A 21,397-nucleotide genomic window follows, 5' to 3' on the forward strand; every position below is an offset into this window, starting at 1 on the left:
TTTCCCTTGCTGCTTTCAGTAATTTTTCTTTTTCCTTAGTTTTTGCCAATTTGATTACTATGTGTCTCGGTGTGTTTCTCCTTGGGTTTATCCTGTATGGGACTCTCTGTGCTTCCTGGACTTGGGTGGCTATTTCCTTTCCCATGTTAGGGAAGTTTTTGACTATAATCTCTTCAAATATTTTCTCTGGTCCTTTCTCTCTCTCTTCTCCTTCTGGGACCCCTATAATGCAAATGTTGTTGCGTTTAATGTTGTCCCAGAGGTCTCTTAGGCTGTCTTCATTTCTTTTCATTCTTTTTTCTTTAGTCTGTTCTGCAGCAGTGAATTCCACCATTCTGTCTTCCAGGTCACTTATCTGTTCTTCTGCCTCAATTATTCTGCTACTGATTCCTTCTAGTGTAGTTTTCGTTTCAGTTATTGTATTGTTCATTTCTGTTTGTTTGTTCTTTAATTCTTCTAGGTCTTTGTTAAACATTTCTTGCATCTTCTCGATCTTTGCCTCCATTCTTTTTCTGAGGTCCTGGATCATCTTCACTATCATTATTCTGTATTCTTTTTCTGGAAGGTTGCCTATCTCCACTTCATTTAGTTGTTTTTCTGGGGTTTTAGTTTGTTCCTTCATCTGGTACATAGCCCTCTGCCTTTTCATCTTGTCTATCTTTCTATGAATGTGGTTTTTGTTCCACAGGCTGCAGGACTGTAGTTCTTCTTGCTTCTGCTGTCTGCCCTCTGGTGGATGACGCTATCTAAGAGGCTTGATGGGAGGGACTGGTGGTGGGTAGAGCTGACTGTTGTTCTGGTGGGCAGAGCTCAGTAAAACTTTAATCCAATTGACTGTTGATGGGTGGGGCTGGGTTCCCTCCCTGTTGGTTGTTTAGCCTGAGGCAACCCAACACTGGAGCCTCCCTGGGCTCTTTGGTGGGCCTAATGACAGACTCTAGGAGGGCTCACACCAAGGAGTACTTCCCAGAACTTCTGCTGCCAGTGTCCTTGTCCCCACAGTGAGCCACAGCCACCCCCCCAACCCCCGCCGCCGGCCTGTGCAGGAGACCCTCCAACACTAGCAGGTAAGTCTGGTTCAGTCTCCCCTGGGGTCAGTGCTCCTTCCCCTGGGTCCTGATGCACACACTACTTTGTGTGTGCCCTCGAAGAGTGGAGTCTCTGTTTCTCCCAGTCCTGTCAAAGTTCTGCAATCAATTCCCACTAGGCTTCAAAGTCTGATTCTCTAGGAATTCCTCCTCCCGTTGCCAGAACCCCAGGTTGGGAAGCCTGACGTGGGGTTCAGAACCCTCACTCCAGTGGATGGACTTCTATGGTATAAATGTTCTCCAGTCTGTGAGTCACCCACACACCAGTTATGGGATTTGATTTTACTGTGATTGCGCCCCTCCTACCATCTCATTGTGGCTTCTCCATTGTCTTTGGATGTGGGGTATCTTTCTTGGTGAGTTCCAGTGTCTTCCTGTCGATGATTGTCCAGCAGCTAGTTGTGATTCTGGTGTTCTTGCAAGAGGGAGTGAGAGCATGTCCTTCTACTCTACTATCTTGCTTCCTCCTCCCACCGAGCAGTATTTTATCTTCTGCTGATGATTCAGACGCCTCTTGGTGTCAAAACCATCATCAACAGGCTGAATGGGTCACAATCCCTAGATAGTTCTGGATGCTGTTCTTCTGACCCAGCCTGCCAACTGCTCTATGGGTCACTTGTCTCTTTCTCCATAAAGGAAGATAGCACATGCACCAAAAAAATTATGACAGTAAAATATCTCCAATATATCATGGCACAAAAGTATGTCATTTGGGACTCAGAAGTCATTTTTCCAAAGAAACAATATAATACCTAACTATTTAACTAACCACAATAGTTAGTTAAATAGCTCATACAAGACACCTGCCAGTGGGCAGCATGACGGTCTACCAATTGTAATAGACTCAGCCTTGGGGAGGGGTGGGAGTGAGGCACCACAATTCTCTGGGTAAGGGAAAGAATTTGGTCATTTAACCTCCCCTTAGCTTCTAATGTATTCATAATTATAAAATATTTTCAATATACATGAGAGAATAATAGTACACATATCCAAGTATGCAGATTTGTGATATTTAGCATTTGTCGTATTTACTATGGACCTTTTTGCTTTTTGTTTGATTTTTAGGAAATAAAGTGTTATAATTGAAGATCCTTGAGTATCCCTCCTAGATCCTGTTTGGTTTCCTCTATCACTAAAGGTAATTCCTCTCCTGGATTTGTAGCTCATCATCTTCATGTATGTTTTTAGCCTTTCACTATATAAATAGCTGTAAATAAAGATATCCAAAATATACTTAACAGTATTCTGCACATTTAAAAAGTATTTAACATTTTACTGTATGTCCTCCCAAAACTTGCCTTTTTTGCATTCAGCATTAAATTTTTTATATTACCTATATTATATATACACCTGTGATTCAAGTGCTGTAGAGTGTTCCAGTATATTAATAAACCACAATTTATTTATTCATAATCTTAATTAATGGACATTTTAATTGCTTATAATAACCAAGAAGTGAAAAGATTTCAGTGAACATTTTTCTATATTTTACATTGTACCAATATTTGAGAATTTCTCTAATACATACCTAGGAGTAGATTATTGGCTCTTTACAAATTCTAGAGACAAAATCTTGTTATTTTTATTGCTAATATCTTCTCCCTGCCTGTAACTTATCCTTTTCCTCTGTGTAGTAACTTTTGTAGTATAAATGCTTTAAATTTTTGTGGAGTCAGATTTATCAATGTTTTCTTTTTCAGTTGACATATTTTAAAAAATTGTTTAAGAAATCCTACCCAAACCCAACTGTCTTCCACATTTCTCCTATGAGTCTTAAGAGTTTGTTTTCCACATCTGATCTTTAATCCACCTTAAACTGATCTTTGTGTGTGGTATAAAGTAGGGATCTAATTATTTTTTCCTATATGGGAAGCATTATTCATTTAATAGCCCATTATCTCCCAGCTGATTTGTAATATAATGTCGATCAGATATCGTGTCCAGCTTTAGTGTCCTTCCCCTAACTTGATAATACTTATTATCATTTTAGAATATATTTTGATCTGTTCAGAATCCTTCTATCATCTTTTTAAAAGCTATTTTAGTTATTTTAAGCTCTTGCTTCGTTTAATTGGCTCTTGCATATGAATTTGAGAATCAGTTTGTCAAGCTTTTTTTTTAAAAAGAAAAATATGCCAAAAAAAAAATCTGTGAGGATTTTGATTGGGATCGTACTGGGTATATAGATTAACCTGGGGAAAGCTGTTATTTTCACAATATTGATTATTCTAAACAATGAACATGGTTTATCTAACTATTTAGTTTTCTTTTGTGTCTTTCAAACAGTGTTGTGATTTTAAAAATAATTTTCTTACTCATCTTTTATTAATGTTATCCTTTGGTACCATAGGTACTGTTACTTTTGTAAATATCCATGTGTTAAAACTCCACTTTCTAACTGTCATTGATGTATTAGAAAACAAGTTTGTATTTTTAAAAAATGTTATTAGTTTAAATTTGTAGGTTTTCTTGTATTTTTAATGTAGACAATCATATTTTCTACAAATAATGGAAGTTTTGTTTCCTCCTCTCAAGCTTTAAATTTTTATTTCTTTTTCTTATTCTACTGAATTGCCTCGAGTTTCCAGTCTAATGTTGAGTGAGAGTGATGCCAGTGGGAAGCCTTACTTCGTTCTTGACTTTGAGGGGATTTCAGGATTAAGAATGATGGCTAGTGTCTATTTTCTTAAAACACCCACTATCAAGGTTAAGCAAGTTCCCTTCCATACCACAAACTAGTTGTTGATATTTAATACCATTTCTACCTTTCTTAGCTCTTTCCCTTACCAAACATAAAATTACATTCCCCTGAATCTCTTGCAGTAAGATCCCAGTTAAAATCCACTAATGAAAGCGACTTGTATGAGACTGGTAAGTAGAAGGAAAGGGGTGCCACAGCCCTCTAGTCCCAGTTGCAGGCATGTGTACAGGCATTAGCAAGCAGATGGCAAATGAGGGTTCTCACCCATGGTGTTCAAACATCCTTATGAGAATCATCCCTTTCATATGTACACAGCTCAGATCATACTGGCATCTTTCCTGTGATGCCTATACTTCTGGATTTCCTGGCCTTTATCACAAGCCTTCCCATGCTTAAAACCCATAAGAAACAACTTCTGACTCAAAATACCTATTTTGTATTTTCCTGACAAAATCTGACTGATATAGTAACTGGTAATCTGAACTGGAATGCTACCAAAATAAAAACACAAGAATGACCACTGGCCTAGAAGTTGGGTGCCAGGTGATGAAGAAACTAATATCAGAGGCTAGAACAATGGAGATCCATAATCAATATTATGTGATAGTAAAGCCACCATCTGCTATAACTTGGAAGGAAGAGCATATGCCTAATGTTTATAGAACTAAGGAAACAGACTGAAAAACAGAATGTTAGAAGTGTGTGTTCGTACTATTGGCTTTATTTGGGGGGTGAGGATGAAAAGTAAGCTTGGGAAAGAACTGACCAATGTGCAAGGAAAAAGAGAATCCTGAAATTCAGACCTTTCTGTGGTTGGAAAAGTTCCTTGCTTCCAGACCTCCAAACAGTAAGAGACGGATTTTAAAAGGCTTCAAACAACAAAGGCCCAGTAAACCTTCTTAGGGGAATAATGTGATAGTGACTCAGGTCAAGTATCAAATTAAGGATGTAGGCTTCACACCAGATTTTAGTTGACTGAGCCATGTGACTGAGGTCTGAATAACAGAATATGAGAAGTGGTAAATATCACCTTCAATCACAGCTATAGGCAACCACTCCCCTGTCTCTTCCCCTTCCATGACAACAAAGCAGGTCACATTTTGAATATAATATTATCACCTCATTAAATGGAAAGAACCTGTATGCCTTAGTCACAGCTTAGAGGAGAGTCACCTGCTTTACTTTGGACTGTGATGCAAGGGAGAAAGAAACCTTTGCTGTTAAGCCACGAACTGTGCAGAATTTGTCATTGCATCATAGCCTAGCCTATACGCATACACCTTCTATTATTCCTCTGCTTTGAGTTATTTTTATCAATAATGGATAGTGCATTTTATCAAGAGCTTCTTTTGCAACTACTGACATGATCAGGTTTTCTCATAAATCAATTGGTATGTGAACTGCACTAGATTTTCCTAATATTAAGTCATTCTTGCATTCCTGAACTAAGCCCAATTTGTTGGTAATTAGTATTTCTTTTTCTTATACATTGTGAGGCTATGTGGGCCCAATATAAACTGCAGTATATGTGAGAGTATGTGAGGAGGGGGACAGGGAGAGATTGGGAGGAAGAGAAATATTAATCTAACATTATATCTACCTTTTACATAGCAGTCTTAGTCCCTTTACATTTATTATGATCACTGATATGTTTTGATTTACTTTTATTGTTTTGGTTTGTGCTATCTACTCTGCATTTTCTAGGCTTTTAAATATCTCTTTCTGCTTTCTATTGGATTAACTGAATTTTCTTTATTCTAATTTAGCCTCTCTACTGGTTTGAAAGTTGGAAATGTTAACATGTACACTTGACTTAATGTCTAAAATGAATCAATACCTCTACCCTCTTTTTAAGCAACATAAGTACCTTAGAATTCTCTGATTTCCATCTCCCCTTCACATCCTTCATGTTATTCCTGCCTGGAATTTCATTTCTACGTTTTTGTTGTAGTCCCAACATTAGGCATGTTTCCTTCTATTGTTGTTTCTGCTTTACGCAATTTATACATGCTTACCTTTACCTACATGTTGATCTGTTTTGTTCTTGTTGTTCATTTTCCTTTCTTGCACTTCACTACTTCCTTCTAAGTTCGATTTCCTTCTCCCTGAAATAACATCAGTTAGTAGCTCTTCCACTGATAAACCCTTTCAAACTTTGTGAAAAAGATCTTTATTCTTCCTTCACTCGAAAAGAATAGTAAGTTGAGAGTATTTTTTTCTCTTTGATGATATTCTCCCCTTGTCCTCAGCCTTCTATCGTTGCTGTGAATAAGTCTGTCCTCCGTCTGACTGTCATTCTTCTGCAGAAAGCTGTGTTTTTTTTTAAAAGCAGCATTATTGAGATATACCTCACATACCATGGTAACTGTATTTTCTCCCCTGTTGCTTTTCAGATTTTCTAACTTTGATATTGTTGTGAGAATTAATGAGATGATGTAAGTATAGGAATATCCCATATGCAATCAATAAGTTATTGCCACATACAAATCTTCATATGAATTGGCCTTAATTCTAAGCACATAATGGCTATTAGTAAGTACTCGCTATACTTAGCTTTAAAAGAAGGTGGTATGTCCTATATCTGTTCATTTCCATGTAGTCCTTTTTTCCCTGCCTTTCATCTATAGAGTGTAACCCCCTGCATCCCACTTGTTCTTCACACTAAACCCGAGCCAGCTTGATTTGCTTTTTTGTTTTTCCTTCCTCTAGTCTCTGCTATTGTGAGTACCTAACAAGGTTAATATGCTGCTGCTGTAAGTATTATCATTTGGGATGTAATTATCACACGTGGCTACTCATGCACATGCTGAGAGGCTGGGGAACTTGCTGTTTTTAACTTAACTGGAGGGGACATCTTAATGATAGTTTTTGACAAGGACCATTATATGGGTGTATATATACACAGTGCAGTAATGCACTGTAGAAGGACGGAGAAAGAGAACCTGCCAACAGAACAGATAACATTTTTTTTAAAAAACGTAGACTTGTATCAGTAATATTAACTAGTTAACCTTATTTAATAGGGAAAGAAATTAAATTCAGAGAGGTTAAATCAAATGTTGAGGCCACACAGTAACTGGGTGGCAAGCCCCGGAAAAGAACAGAACAGAGCTGCTAAATTGTTAGTGAACTGCTTTCCAATGAAGCCAAATTCAAAAGATAATCAAATGTTTCTAATTCTCAATGGTAACTTTTTCAAAAGCTTCTGTAAATGTGTATCAGCAATGGAATATTACTCAGCCATAAAAAGGAACTAAACTGAGTTATTTGTAGTGAGGTGGATGGCCCTAGAGACTGTCATACAGAGTGAAGTAACTCAGAAAGAGAAAAACAAATACCGTATGCTAACACATATATATATGGAATCTAAAAAAGAAAAAAAGAAAAAGAAAATGGTCAGAAGAACCTAGGGGTAAGACGGGAATAAAGATGCAGACCTACTAGAGAATGGACTTGAGGATACGGGGAGGGGGAAGAGTAAGCTGGGACAAAGTGAGAGAGTGGCATGGACATATACATACTACCAAATGTAAAACAGATAGCTAGTGGGAAGCAGCTGCATAGCACAGGGAGATCAGCTCGATGCTTTGTGACCACCTAGAGGGGTGGGATATGGAGGGTGGGATACGGAGGGTGCGAGGTAGGGAGATGCAAGAGGGAAGAGATATGGGGACATGTGTATATGTATAACTGATTCACTTTGTTATAAAGCAGAAACTGACACACCATTATAAAGCAATTATACTCTAATAAAGATGTTAAAAAATAAAAAAAATAAAAAAAAATAAAAAAGAAATCATAAAGATCAGATCACAAATAAATGAAAAAAAAAAAAAAAAAGTCTACCAGGATTTCAGATGTCTAGCAGGCACAATAAGAGGCTTTTTCACCTGGGCCATCTGCCATGTACAGATGTGGAGACTATCCCTTGCCATCGGATTTGTAGACTAGCCTGTACCATCTTAACAGCAATAATGACAACACTGACCACATGTACTAAGTGAGATTTTACCTTGAAAGTGCCTGGAATGGTTCTTGGCACACTGTTACCTGACTTGAGCTAAGATTAGTTCATTTTGTTAACTTGCTTATATATTGTTTCTGAATAGGTTCTATGGAATAGTTTCAGTAATTTTCAAATAGCCTATTTTATCTTCCCCAGCCCTCCTAGGATTTGAAATATATATATACATATTTAAATTTTTATAATACGGGCATTTTCACCAGAATGAAAGGAATGAAGGAAGGAAGAAAGGGAGGGAGGGAGGGAGATATAAAAACCTACTAACCTTTCTATCTATCTATCTGTCTGATGAATAGAGAAAAGGTTAAAGTTAGAAATAAAGAAATGCCCAACCACATACTTTGTCTTGGGATGGATGTGGTTTATGGAGGATGCTACAGAAGATGCCCGCAGGTTCATTTGCTTGGTACCCTGTCTATTCCATGCAAAACTGAGTCAAGGGAATAAGGTCGGAACTTGAGATGTCATAATTAAAAAAAAAAAATGTAATGCCCACCACAGTAGCCCCTATCAATGGCTAGACTCTTGTTTTATTTTTATCTACCTGGCCCAGCTGAACTATTCCAGACCAGACCAGCTTTTCATGCACAATATTTTATAACAGATTTTCAAATATGCTGAAAATTCAAAATAATTATACAGTGGATACCCATATACCCATCATCTAGATTCTTCAATTGTTATATTTTTCTCCATTTATGCTATGGACTGAATGTATGTATCCTCCCAAAATTCATATGTTGAAGCCCTAATCCCCGATGTGATGCTATTTGAATGTGGGATCTTTGGGAGATAATTAGATCATGAGGGTGGAGCCCTCATGAATGGGATTAGTGCCCTTATAAGAAGAGACATGAGAGAGATGTTTTCTGTCTCCGCCATGTGAAGATACAGCAAGAAGATGTCTGTCTACAAACCAGGAAGAGGGTTCTCATCAGGAACCAAATCAGGTGATAACCTTAATCTTGAACTTCCCAGCCTCCAGAACTGTGAGAAGTAAATTTCTGTTGTCTAAGCCACCCAACCTATGGTATTTCTGTTATGGTAGCCTGAGCTAACAGCGTTTGCTTTTTCACATATCTATGCATCTATCTATCCATCAATCCATCACAGCTGTAGCCATCATTGTTCTTTACCCCTAAACATTTCAGCATGTGTTTCATTAACTAGAGTTCAATAATTTATGGCTCTTTTCTATTATAAGGTAAAATTTACATGCAGTGAAATGCACAAAGCCTAGTACAATTCAGTAAGTTTTAACAAATGCAAACATCCATTTAACCCACACCCCTATCAAAATATAGAATATGTCCATCACCCCAGAATATTCCCTCATGTTCATGCCCAGTCCATCTTGATACCAATACCAATCCTGAAGCAACCACTCCTCTTCTGCTTTTCTTCACTATATGTAAATAAGTTTTGCCTGTTTTAGAACTTCATATAAATGGAATCGTACAGTAGGTACTCAGTGTGATTTTGAGATTCCTCCATGTTGTTGAATGCCTCCGTTAATTTCGTTCCTTTTATATTGCTGAATAGTATTCCACTGTGGAAATATATCTTAATTTGTTTATTCATTCATGAGGACATAAGGGCTCTTTGCAATTTTTCCATATTATGAGTAAAGCTGCTACAAACATTCTTGTTCCTGTTTTTTTTTTTTTTAAACTTATGGGTAAATGCCTAAGAATGGAACTGCTGGATTTTCAGTGCATGTTTACCTATATAAGAAACTACCAAGCCTCTTCCCAAAGCTGTTATTCCATTTTACACAACCCCTAAGAATGTATTCTCCACAACCTCACCAATACTTGAGGGAATCTGTCTTTTTAGTTTTAACCATTCTGGGGTGGGGGGCGGGCGGGGCGGGGCAAGGTGTGGTAGAGACTCATCTCTAGGAATGCTCCCACCAGCTCCTGCCCATCGGAGCAAAACCTGCCTTTCACTGAGACTTCTCCCACAAGGATTTGCCTCAGAAATCTCGGGAGGGGAGCTTACATCTCATTGGTTTATTTCTTCTAAGACCCTAAAAGAGAAGAGGAACTCCATCTATTATTTGTCCACCTCTCCTCTATCTTGCTTAGAAAGAAAAGTTTAAAATACCAGAATAGTCATCTAGCTGGATCAAGTTGGCAAGTTCACAGTTATCTTTTGGTTCATGATATATTTTGATGCAAAAGATTCTCGCTTCTAAATCCCAGCCTTTGTCTCTTTCCATCAAGATTGAGCACCTTCAATATTCTAGAGAGGAGAAGTCCCCACTCCACAGGCTCAACCTCTTTTCCTTTGGGCTTCCCTAAAAACCATTCTTCACATTATCATAGCCAGTCTGCAAGGCAAGATTGATGTCCCCTTTCTGCAAAGGAGGTCACCGCCTCTGAGCTGAGGGTCTCAAGCACAGGATTTGTGACCCACACACACGTTTCTACCGGTGACTTTCCCCTGGCAGGCAGCTCCCTTGGGGTGCACTCTGACACAGGGCTCTGAGGCTCCGCCTGCCCTCCTTCCACCTTCACCAGGGAGATGAGTGCACTTCACCGTCTCCCTCCTCCACTCCCCACTCCAGGCCTATTCATCTTCCAGCTTGCATCCTCTCCCCTTCACACCCTCTTTCTTCCAATGCTGCTCAGTTACCTCATAAAACTATTGTTCCCTCATCCTTTCTCTCTCTCATTCTCTTCCATATGGGAACTAAAATTGTATCCTAAGCCTTCCTGATGACTGCCAAAGTCCTGCTAGTGGTGTAAGGAAGTGAGACATAATGAAGGACCAATGTCGTCAACATCTCAAGCCCTTGAAAGTACCAAGAGGTCCCTTTCAGAATCTCCACAAAAGAACCTTCTACTTTCTCAACCCCTCCTAATTAAACTGGCTTTTCCTCAAGTACCAGCATTCTATGTAAACAAAAAACTTTTGTCTTCACTATTGGGTTTCTGCTTTAATTAATAGCATCACAGCAACACTGTCTTCTATTACTTTGGTCGCAAAGATACAGCATGTCAGTTACATTTGTCAGTTAAACTGTAGCACTATTCTATGAAAAATCATGTAAATGCCAAACTGACTTAAACTTCTGGAATGAAATCAGTTTCAAAATGAGGACTTGCCTTTTTTCCTACTCAGTTTTAAATATGTTATAAGCGTTTCCTCTTTGGCATATTTTCTTTTATATAGAAATGCATGAAGTTTCACGAGCACCATTCTCAACATCACAGCTTTATATGTAGTATCCCTACCTAGAAAGTATATATTATTATGATCCCATTTTACAGATGAGGAAACTGAGAGTCGAAAAAGTTTAGTAACTCACACTTAGTAAGTGACAAAGACCTTAGATTGGCACACTCCAGTTGATGCTTTCTTAGCCACCATGCTGTCCTTCTCCCCTGTATTGCCTGGGACGACCCAGCATGCAAATTAAAGCCTCCCAGCATGGACTGGAATAGGCCATGATTGTGTGATCCACCTCCGCATCATTCTCTGCAGCTGCACCATGTTCTTCCCTGAAAAATTTTCAGATCTCACCAAATCTCAGGAAGACAGGGAAAGAGATCAGAAAAGGCTCTGCAGGGAAAGCAGTAAATCCAGATCTTTAGTAAATCCAGAGTTTTGTTTTTTTTTTTTTTAAAGCTGTATCTGGAAAAAAGAGTCTAGCCATACAATTAATAATCAACACCTATTATGGATTTTAAATAGCTCTTACCTGGTTCTGAGCGTCGATACAGAATATGGACTATGCCTCTGGTCTCTTCTGTTCTCCAGAGTGCTGGGCTTTCCTTACTAACTTGCTCTAATGCCTTTAACACAGACTGACTAACAAGATACTATTGAACAGAGACATTGTGGGCGGCAGCACAGTTAAAGACTAAAAGGAGTGAGAGCCCAGATTTGGTTGTAGGAGCTGACCTTTTTCTACCAGCTCAGCTGGCTCTTCATCTGATGCTGACATGTGAGGCTGGAGTCCATTGCCTCTTGAAGCCTATCATGTTGTTACTGACTTCGTCCTTATTTCAGTAAGTTTTGGCTGCCTGTGGTGGACACCCTCACTTACACTCCACTCTACCCACTTCTATTTTACCTTCTTGGACTCAAAAGGCTGGAATTTCAACAGCATTTTCCAGACTCTCTTGCAGCTAGAATTCTAGATATAAATTAGATTCCTCAAATTAGATATGGTTGCATGAGAGCCAGAAGGCAGAAGTGAGGCAGAAACCATCTTCCCACCCTTTCTTAAGCTGTTTCTGCTGATAAGCAAGATCATTAAAGATGAGCTTTTAGCAGCATTATTCCAAGGTTCAATCTCCAGCTTCCTGGGTATTGAGAGGCAATTTGGCAGCAGCAGCTGCAGCATCTTTATTCTGGCTTCCTGAGCCCTGGACAGCAGCTGTGGGAGTATGTCTTGAGCTGCTCTTTCCAGGTGTGACCTCAGAAGCTGCCCTGGTGAGTCAGGCCTGGATTGCCCCACATCTTCCTGCTCCACCTCCTCCACCATCAACCACATAACCACTCACATTTCTTGAACGCTCACTATGTGTCAGGCACTGAATGTTCTACATAAATCATTTTATTTAAACCCCAAAACCACCCATGAGAAAGGTACTATTAATATTCCTTTGTTCCAGATGAGTCTGCTGAGATTCAGAAAAGAGAGGTAAATTGTATAGGATCAGAGCAAAGCTAGCAGGTAAATGAGTAGAGCTGGAATTAGATCCCAGAACTGCCTGGCTCCAAAGACTGAGCTCTGTCTCTTTAAACGTATTTGAGGACCTGGGACCTATTAGCAGATTTGAATTGTTCATACATGTTATGTTGCTGAAAAGACATCATTCTTTTTCCCCTTTAACGATCTACACGTAGAAGCCAGCCTATTTTGTATCAAGATGCATCCAGATATCGAAGAAGGCTTCAATCTAATTAAACAGAAAGGCATTTGAAAAATCCAGAGGTATCACTTGGTAAAAACCTGTCTAAGTCACAACAAGATCATTTTTATTGTAAAAGTTAGAGAATTGAGATGAAAGCAGACACAGCCTTCTTCCTGCCTCTGGGAGGACCAGAGCTGGGGGTACAGGCATGAACTTACCAGGCACTCTGTTAACCGCGAGGTTTCGGAAATGGCTGCCTTTGATCATCTCCACGGACAATCGCCCCGTTGTGGCATTGTATGACAGCCCCACCAACAGCTCTGGCGCCCCTCCATGCGACAGCGACTGCGTGGATGAAGCACTGTCACTGTGAGAAACTGCAGATGGGCTGAGCGGAGACTCTCCACTCTGGAGGAGAAGAACAACAAAGGATCCATTGGCCCCACTGCACTCCTCTCCCTTACAGAAAGCCGATATTATGTTTGGTGAAACTGTGGCCCAGTCTCCACTGCTGCCAAAGATTACTAATGGCGCACTCGGTATGAATGATAATAGGGCCTGGGGAGCATAGTTTTGGATGGGATCCCCTGCATTATTAGCAGACATATTTGTTTCAAGAGCTGTCTCCATTCACTCTTTCCTCTCTAAAGACAAAACGGACAAAGATGTTATTACTAGTGTAAATCAAACCCTGGAAGATACATGGAGAGCTGACAGGACACTTAATATAGACCCAAATGTCTATGAGTCTATATTAGACCCATATGGAACCCGTCCACTCCAGGCATGAGTTCTATGGAACCTGTCCACTCCAGGCATGACTTCTGCTTCTATTCTCTGCAGCCTCTTGAGGAATGTAGCAATACAGGAGGCATTTTGTCTTCACCAGAAAAGAAATGACCACTGGCCGTCTACCACCCCATAGAGCATTTGGCCCCTGGTTCTGCTTTTTCAGGTTGTCAGGACTATGGCAGATGCTACATTTTTTCTTCCTAAGGAGATGAATTATATTGAACGTGAACACTTTTACAACTGTTTAGTGAGGAAGCTGACACATGGCCTGTGCATCTTAGAGACCTTGCAGGTACCAGGGGAGCCCAGGGGAGCCCACACTTTGTGTCATGTATTCATGCATGCGCTTCTCTAAAGCACCCACCTCTATGCACCAGACACATTGGGAGGAGGAAAGCAAAGTAGATCAGGACGTTGACTCTCGCTCAAGGAGCATGAGTGGGAGTGGACCCTGAGGGGCAGGCCAGCCAGCCTCCCAGACCCACAACTGCTCCAACCTTTCTTCTCAACATCTGCAATCATTTCCTAAAAGTTCTTATCAGGAACCCTAATAAATAAATGCATTGAAAGAAATTAAATATTCTTCACATCTTAGGAAACTACCCTGTTTACCAAGCCATGGACATCCCTGTAGAGCCCATGGAGGCTTTCATGGAACACAATTTGTAAACTACAGGGCTAGGTGGTTTCGATAGATGCCTTATAGCCCCTGCTGTCTGGATGGTGATAACCCAACAATGAAATATTTGCCCAGTTTGGGGTGAGGGCCACCCCCTCCCCTGGGCTTGTGCAGAAGTGTCCACTGTGGCACCTGTCACTGCACAGCTTGCCTCTCGCATCAAATTCTCAACCTTAGGGACTTCCCTGGTGGCGCAGTGCTTGAGGGCCCTCCTGCCAATGCAGGGGACGTGGGTTTGAGCCCTGGTCCGGGAGGATCCCACATGCCACGGAGCAACTGGGCCCGTGAGCCACAACTGCTGAGCCTGCACTCTGGGCCCGCGAGCCGCAGCTGCTGAGCCCACGTGCCACGACTGCCGAGGTCCACGCGCCTGGAGCCCGTGCTCCGCAATGGGAGAGGCCACCGCAATGAGAGGCCTGCGCACCGCAGCGAAGGGTAGCCCCCGCTCGCCGCAACTGGAGAAGGCCCGCGCGCAGCAACGAAGACCCAATGCAGCCAAAAATAAATAAATAAATAAATAATTGAGGGAAATCTATAAAATACTTTAAAAATAGCAAAATGACAAACAAATCCAGAAAAAAAAAAAAATTCTCAACCGTATAGATCCCTCAGTCCACAGGGCATAGCCCAGTGTGTAGCTCATAATCATGCTCAACAAATAACTGGTGAATGGGAGAATTTTTACCTTCAAGGTTCTTTCACACTGGCTCATTTCCCCCACTCAACTCTGTGCCCCCAGCACAGGGCCCAGGGCCCGGCACAGAGAAACAAGGGTGTAATAATACCTATCCCTATGCTTTATGGTGCAGGATTCCTCTGACCTCCTGTGGCTTCTGTTTCCCAGGATTTCAGAAACACTCTACTCAGAGCTTAAGAAAAAAGAGGGATTTGAACAGAGATGAGACATGATCTGGCTTATGTTTTAAAAGGCTCCTTCTGGCCCCCGTGTTGGGAATAGTCTATAGAGGGCAAAGGTGGAAGCAGGGAGATGACTAGGAGGCCATTTCAGTAATCCAGTCGAGAGTCAGGCTCTGGTTAGATTTTCAAGATAGAGCCAGTAGGATTTCAGGTGGAAAGGAGAGAAGTCACAAGTGACTTTTAAGATTTTTGACCTGAGCAATTAAAGGCATGAGATTGCCTTTAACCGAGATGGGAAGACTGCAGGTAAAATAGATTTAGTGAGGCAAAAATCAGGATTTCGAGTCTGGAGATATGAGTTTTGAGACATCTATTAAAAATGTAAGTGGCTGGATGTCCCATCAGCGCACTCTGGACTTTCTGGCTCCTTTCCCCTTCCTCAGACAAGTCACGCTCCTTCCCACCGCCTGATGTCTGCGTATGCCAGCCCCTCTGTCTGGAGTCCTTGTCCTCCACATGGCACCCAGTCTGGCTCCCTTGATTCCTTGAGTTCTCTTGTATCACCACCTGAAAGATACTTTCTCTGATCTTCTAAAGCAGCAGCAGCCTCTGCCTCTCTCTCTTTGCCTACCCCAGTTTGTCTTTTGCCGCCCTCCTCCACCAGATTGTACGCTCCGTGAGGGCATCACCTGTTTTGTTCTTTCCTGCACCCCCTCTACCTATATGGCACCTGACATATAATTGGTACTCAGCAAACATTTTGGAATGGATGACTGATTTGTCCAACAGCCCAAGATAGTTACCCGATCCTTTATGTGCTTTTTAAAAGGAGATCCTCACACTGGATGACATATAACCCACGGGAAGAGAGGGTTACCCATCTTGTAGACATAAAAGCTGTGCTGTATTATTTTGAAACCTGAGGGACACAGAGGACGGGGCGTGTGGGAGAAGCCCAGTCATATAAATGGAAGGTCTTAGAAGTGGCTGGAGTTCAGGGCTTCCTATGCAGCCTAGGCAGGCATACCTGTTAAGGACCTCACCTTGAAAGTCCCATCATCTCAGATACATCATGATGCATGCTGGGGTCAGGGCAGGGGGATGGGTGGTAGGACCACTTATCAACTAACGAGACGGCCAAAAAACCTCTCCCAGTTTCCCCGTTCCCTCCTTCACAATGCTGCTGTCATTTCCCAAAATGGAACACAGGGAACACATCCATCAGGTTATAGCGACTAAGGGCACACACAAAAAAAAGAAAACCCATTGTACCGTGAAGTGCAAATCATGTCTCAGAAGGATGAGGAGAGCCAAATGGAAAATTAAATTAAGGTGTTTGAATTCACGGGCTGAATGTACTAAATCAAGGGCTGACAATTCCAGATCCTCAAACGTAGCGCATCATTAGCAGCACCATTTAACATACTCACACTGATATTACTTCTTGGCTCCAGAACCAGAGTCACTTTCATTTCCCCTTCTTGGTGCAGGTGGCTGAGATAGAAGAGCCTCTCGCCCATCATTCTCTCCCAGGTCATCTTGCGGGTGGCGTACAGGCGGAAGCGGACAGCACAAGCAGGCACATCTCTGGGCTCCAGCTTGGCGAAGGTGACTTTCTCCTTGAAGACGGGGTTGGGCCCTCTCTGTATGTTCGTCCTGCCCCTCTGTTTCTTACTGGGCAGCAGCACGACATGCACTTGCCAGGAGCTGATGCCACTTCGGTCCTTATCCGGGAGGCCCTGTGCTCTTACGATGGTCACTGTGAGCTTCTGGCTGGCAGCTCTATATTCAAAGATGACATCCAGGCCACCACATTTTGAGATGGGCTCCGGGACCCCAGGTGGCACTTGAAAATTGGTTCCGTCCTGTTCCTGTTGCAGACAGAGGGAAAGATTAGGAATGGAACAATGCCTAATACATCTTGGAAAGATGGTGCCCCTCTGTGCTCCTTCAGAACCTCATTCTTTTGGACTGTTACCATATATCCCTACACATTAGAAAGGTCTGTTTCCTGGTCTCTCTCTCCACTGGACTGTGAATTCTTTGAGGGTACAGCACTGGGCACATGGTAAGCCTTCATGAATGCTTTTGGAATGAATGAACAAAGCTTTTATATTTTGCAAAGTGCTTTCCTCTACACTGCCTCTCAAAAAAGCACAACTGACCACTATCATTGAAACCAACTGAGATACTAAGTCTAAAACTAGTCAATTATGCAACTGCCAAAAGGTAACTTCCTCAAGTCCCCAGGAGAAATTGTTCAGCCTGGGCCTGTGCTCTCTGAGCCAGGACCTCCTGCAGATAAGGATCCTAATGGGGGTCACAGACAGGTGATCCTTCAGTAGATTTTAAATCTACGTGGCAGAAAATGTTCAGGGCAGAGCTTCTCAAACATTCGAGTGGACTTGAATCATCTGGGAATTCTGATTCAGTAGGACTGGGGTCAGGTCTGAGATTCTGCATTTCTCAGGCCACAGGGATGTCTCAGCTGGACTCAAATCACTCTTGGAGTAGCAAGTGTTTAGGAAGGTATCCTAAACCCTGGAGACAGAACACCTGGGTTGAAATCATAACTCTACCTTTGACTAGCTTTTTGGCCATGGCCAAACAGGCCAGTCTCTCTGTACTCAAGCTGAAAAATGAGCGTCAAGGTACCTGCTTGATAGAGTGTTGTTGTGAGGTTTTAATAGATGTGGGAAAATACCCGGCTCAGACCAGCCTCCATAGATATCTATTTCCATCACTGGACTGATGCTACTTATTTTCAAACACGGCCCCTCATTATGAAATACACTTTTAGACAGAAGTTCACCTCAGCCAGTCAGATCCAATGACCTCCCTGAGAAAACTGAGCTGAACTACATTTACTTTACTATAATGAACCACCCTCTAACAAACTATTACTAATGTCAACATAATTTGATTTTTTCCTCTGAAGGCATGCCTCTTACTCATAACTAAACTTTGGTTTGATTCTTACTGTAAATCAGAAGCAGTTCTTCTTTATGTAATTGAACACCAACTTTGCTAATTCAAAGAACTCTTTATTTTTGTAAATATAATGATACACTTCAAAAATGCATGTTCATCAATGAAACTTTCCCACAGATCTAGGTGAAAGTGCGAGGTTCTGGAATGAGACATGCTTAGGAATCCCAGGTCTATCACTTACAACCTTTAGGACATTGGGCAAATTATTTAATCCTTCTCACTTTCTGTTTTCCTCAACAGCAAAAGGGGGATGATACCTACTTTATAAGGTTGTTGTGAAAATTGAAGGACTTGACACATAGTAGACATCTAATAATTGCCCTCTCTCTTAAGATTCACATTAGTCTACCAAGAAAATTTAGGCTTCTTGCAAAATAAGGGAAGCTTTTTACATCCTTTCCTCTGAGCATGCATTCATGTGTGAGTGTTTCTATTCAGAGGTACCAGTTTCAAGTGATAAAAGTGGTTGCTATAGAGACTTCTGAATACAACTGACTAGTGTAGATATAATATTAGAAGCAAGTCTCCAAGGAGTTAGGCCAACTCAAAAATCAAGTCACAGTCTTCCGTTAAAACTCCCATCTATTTTAGCCTACCTTTGGTCATCTCTATATTGTTTGCTGGACCATAAGTAATAAAAGCTAACATCCACTAAGCCCTCCCTTATGCCAGGTACCACACTAAACCCTTTATGGACAGTAAAAGCCCACTCTTATGCACTTCAGAACTTCTTGGCCTCCCCTCCTGTTCCATTTTCCCCTACAGGCTGTCTGGGCTCTAAGTGGCTTCTGCCTGGCACAATACAACAAAGTCTTGCCTCCCTCCCATGCAAGGTAACTCTCAGCTCCCACCACAGGCCTCTCCTTTGATGTCAAGGCTTGGAAATTTACAGAATCCTGCTTGGCACTCATGTATATGAAGTCCAGAGTCGGGGGGCAGGGTGGGTGGTGTTCATGCCCCATGCAATAAATTTTTCTCCCCTTGGACAGATGTCCTGAGACTAGTTTATACAGCTTCTTAGGCTATGGTTCCACAAGAGCAAGCCATGAGTCACAATTAGTGGTAGCCAACTCCATTACACATTCTCATACTGGCTCTCCCTTCCCTGCCTCACTCTCCTCGTCCCTCACTCTTGTCGCCTGGAATTGCATGTCCTAACAAAGTAGGCTCTGCTTTTGGGAAATCCAGCTAAGAAACATTATCTTTTTAGACATTCATATTAACCTAATGAGGTAGGTATTTCAATATCTTCCTTTTATGGGAGAGGAAACTAAGGCTTAGAATGGCTAAATAACTTAACTCCTTGCCCCCAATATCATATGCCCAGCCAGAATTACCCAGGATTTGCCAGTATTAATGCCCAAAGTCCCAAGCCTTACGGGGAACTATGATGTCTACCTTCTTCCCCCACAAATCTTTCACCCTAGCTATTTATAAGTATAGTAAGTGTGTGAGATGAAGAGGGAATACGATGGGAGATGGGAGTTGGAAACACACTCTACTTTGAGTTTCATATCCTTTTAGGCCCCTGCTCTTGATATTAACTAACAGTCCCTAGTTTTGTCATCAACTTCAACGCCAAGGTTAAAATATCCTAGTTAATGAGCATCTTCCCACTTATCTATCAGTCTCTCTGTTCAGATAAATGCTCACTCCACCTGCAGGTTTGTGGTGAGGTCCTGCGGAAAGGGTCTGAAATAACTGTCCTACGAAACTTGAATCAGACACAGCTCCAGGCAATGGCCAGGCTCTGGATGGGGACAATCCAAGTTGTGGTCCATGAAAACTGGGCTTTGTGGTCCCTTCCTGGGCTGATCTGAGACCAAGATTTGTGAAGTCTGATATTTTTATAGCAATTAATTATTTCAACACACTCTACCTATCACCAGGCAACTAAAGGCGCTCCTCCTGTGGGTACTGTTAATACCACTAATCCATCTGACCTTCCTGCAAGGCAAAAATCTCTTCATTTTTATCCCCATTTGGCAGATTTTAATTAACTTCTCAAGGCCAATCAGTTAATCAGTGGAAAGGGGAGATGAAAAGTGGGACAGCTGCCTCTCTGTGCACTCAAAATCACCAGCCACCCTCCCATCGTCTTCCCTGCCAAGCCTTAGGTCTGCAGGAAAAAGTCGACAGCCTTTTCCAGCAGAGAAGAGCAGTGCTTGCAAACCCATCAGCCTAACAGGTAGTCACACTGCATGACCAGTTCCCTTCTGAGGCAAAATAAATGATTCCTTTAGCTCTCGTATCCTGGGTTTTTCTTTAAGATGGGAATACTTGTGCCACATTGTCAAAACCCATGAAGATATAAAGATTTTCTATCAAACTGAAAGGCTTTCTGTTTTAGCAAGATAGTGTTGATGTCATCTGTGTGGCCCAAAGTAAACAGACCCACAGTGTGTTCCCGATGCCAGATACACAGGGGAAGACAGGCTTCTTAATACAGCTAAGAGGCAAATAAATCAATTCTTAAAAGGCGAGCTAAGCTTGCAAAGCAGGCATTTACGGGAACTGCCTCTGAGCTGCATCTGAGGTTCTACTGTAGGAGCACCAAATTACAGTTTTTGTCTCAAAATAGATAGGAGCTTGAATGGAGCACACAGAGATGTCTGGGTATTTTTGGAGTCTGAGAACATTTAGTGCCCTCAACACCAAATCTTCTACTAAAGCTCCACGAGGCAGGCAAATGGGAGGTTACCTGGAGAAAGCAATTCCAAGGCTAATGGTACAGTTATCAAGGGGAGAGACTGTCAATGGGCAGGTAAACAGTTCTGTTTTGTTTTTGTGGCGAGAGAGCCAAAAAGAATAGTATTTTTAAACATTAAATGTTAGTGTGTGGGATGTGATATGACTCTTGGCAGTAAACTGGTAGGGAGGCACAATTTTTTTTACAAAAAGTGTAAGGTTGATAGCTTTGAGGGTCTCTGTATGAAGGTTTGCTTTTAACCGGCCACAAACCACGTATCTGTGTTGCCATCTCCGGTCCTCAGCAGTAACACGACACCCAGGCGCACATGCACCTGTGCCATCTCCTTAGGCTCTCTCTACATGCCCCAGTGCCTCAGCAGTCAGGCTGTGAAACATAACTATCTGTGATTATTTTTCTTCTCCCTGATTTGGAGAAGCATTTGAGCATTTGGTGTTTATGACAGTCCAGGTCCTAATAAGAGATTCATCCTGTTTATTTTCTCAGTCAGACTGATGCTAACAAAATCCATCCACCCTTCTCCTTCCTCTATTCACACAAATTAAAGTTTCATATAGTTACATGACTTATTTCATCAAAATTAATTTCAAAGTAGGTATTAGACACCATTATTTAATATCTCTTCATGTCATAGAATAATAATCAGAGGGGTCTAGCTAATAAAGAATAACCATGAGTGCCTGTAA

The 21,397-nt window shown here is 41.6% G+C and overlaps 1 protein-coding gene across 5 annotated transcripts in view; it reads right to left on the reverse strand.

The window, feature by feature from the left end:
- SYT16 (synaptotagmin 16) overlaps positions 1-21,397 on the reverse strand; it is a 262,401-nt gene that overhangs the window by 8,549 nt on the left and 232,455 nt on the right. For 3 of the 5 annotated variants that reach the window (XM_082450420.1, XM_082450422.1, XM_082450424.1), the window contains 3 exons: positions 16,441-16,881; positions 12,900-13,089; positions 5,805-5,894 (listed from right to left, as the gene is read on the reverse strand). In XM_082450420.1, the coding sequence (XP_082306546.1) occupies positions 5,805-5,894; positions 12,900-13,089; positions 16,441-16,881 (721 nt within the window). The remainder of the gene's footprint in view (positions 1-5,804; positions 5,895-12,899; positions 13,090-16,440; positions 16,882-21,397) is intronic. The other 2 variants (XM_082450423.1, XM_082450421.1) reach the window with 1 other exon arrangement.

Source organism: Balaenoptera physalus (assembly GCF_965194825.1).
Source record: "Balaenoptera physalus genome assembly, chromosome: 2".
Lineage (NCBI taxonomy): Eukaryota > Metazoa > Chordata > Mammalia > Artiodactyla > Balaenopteridae > Balaenoptera > Balaenoptera physalus.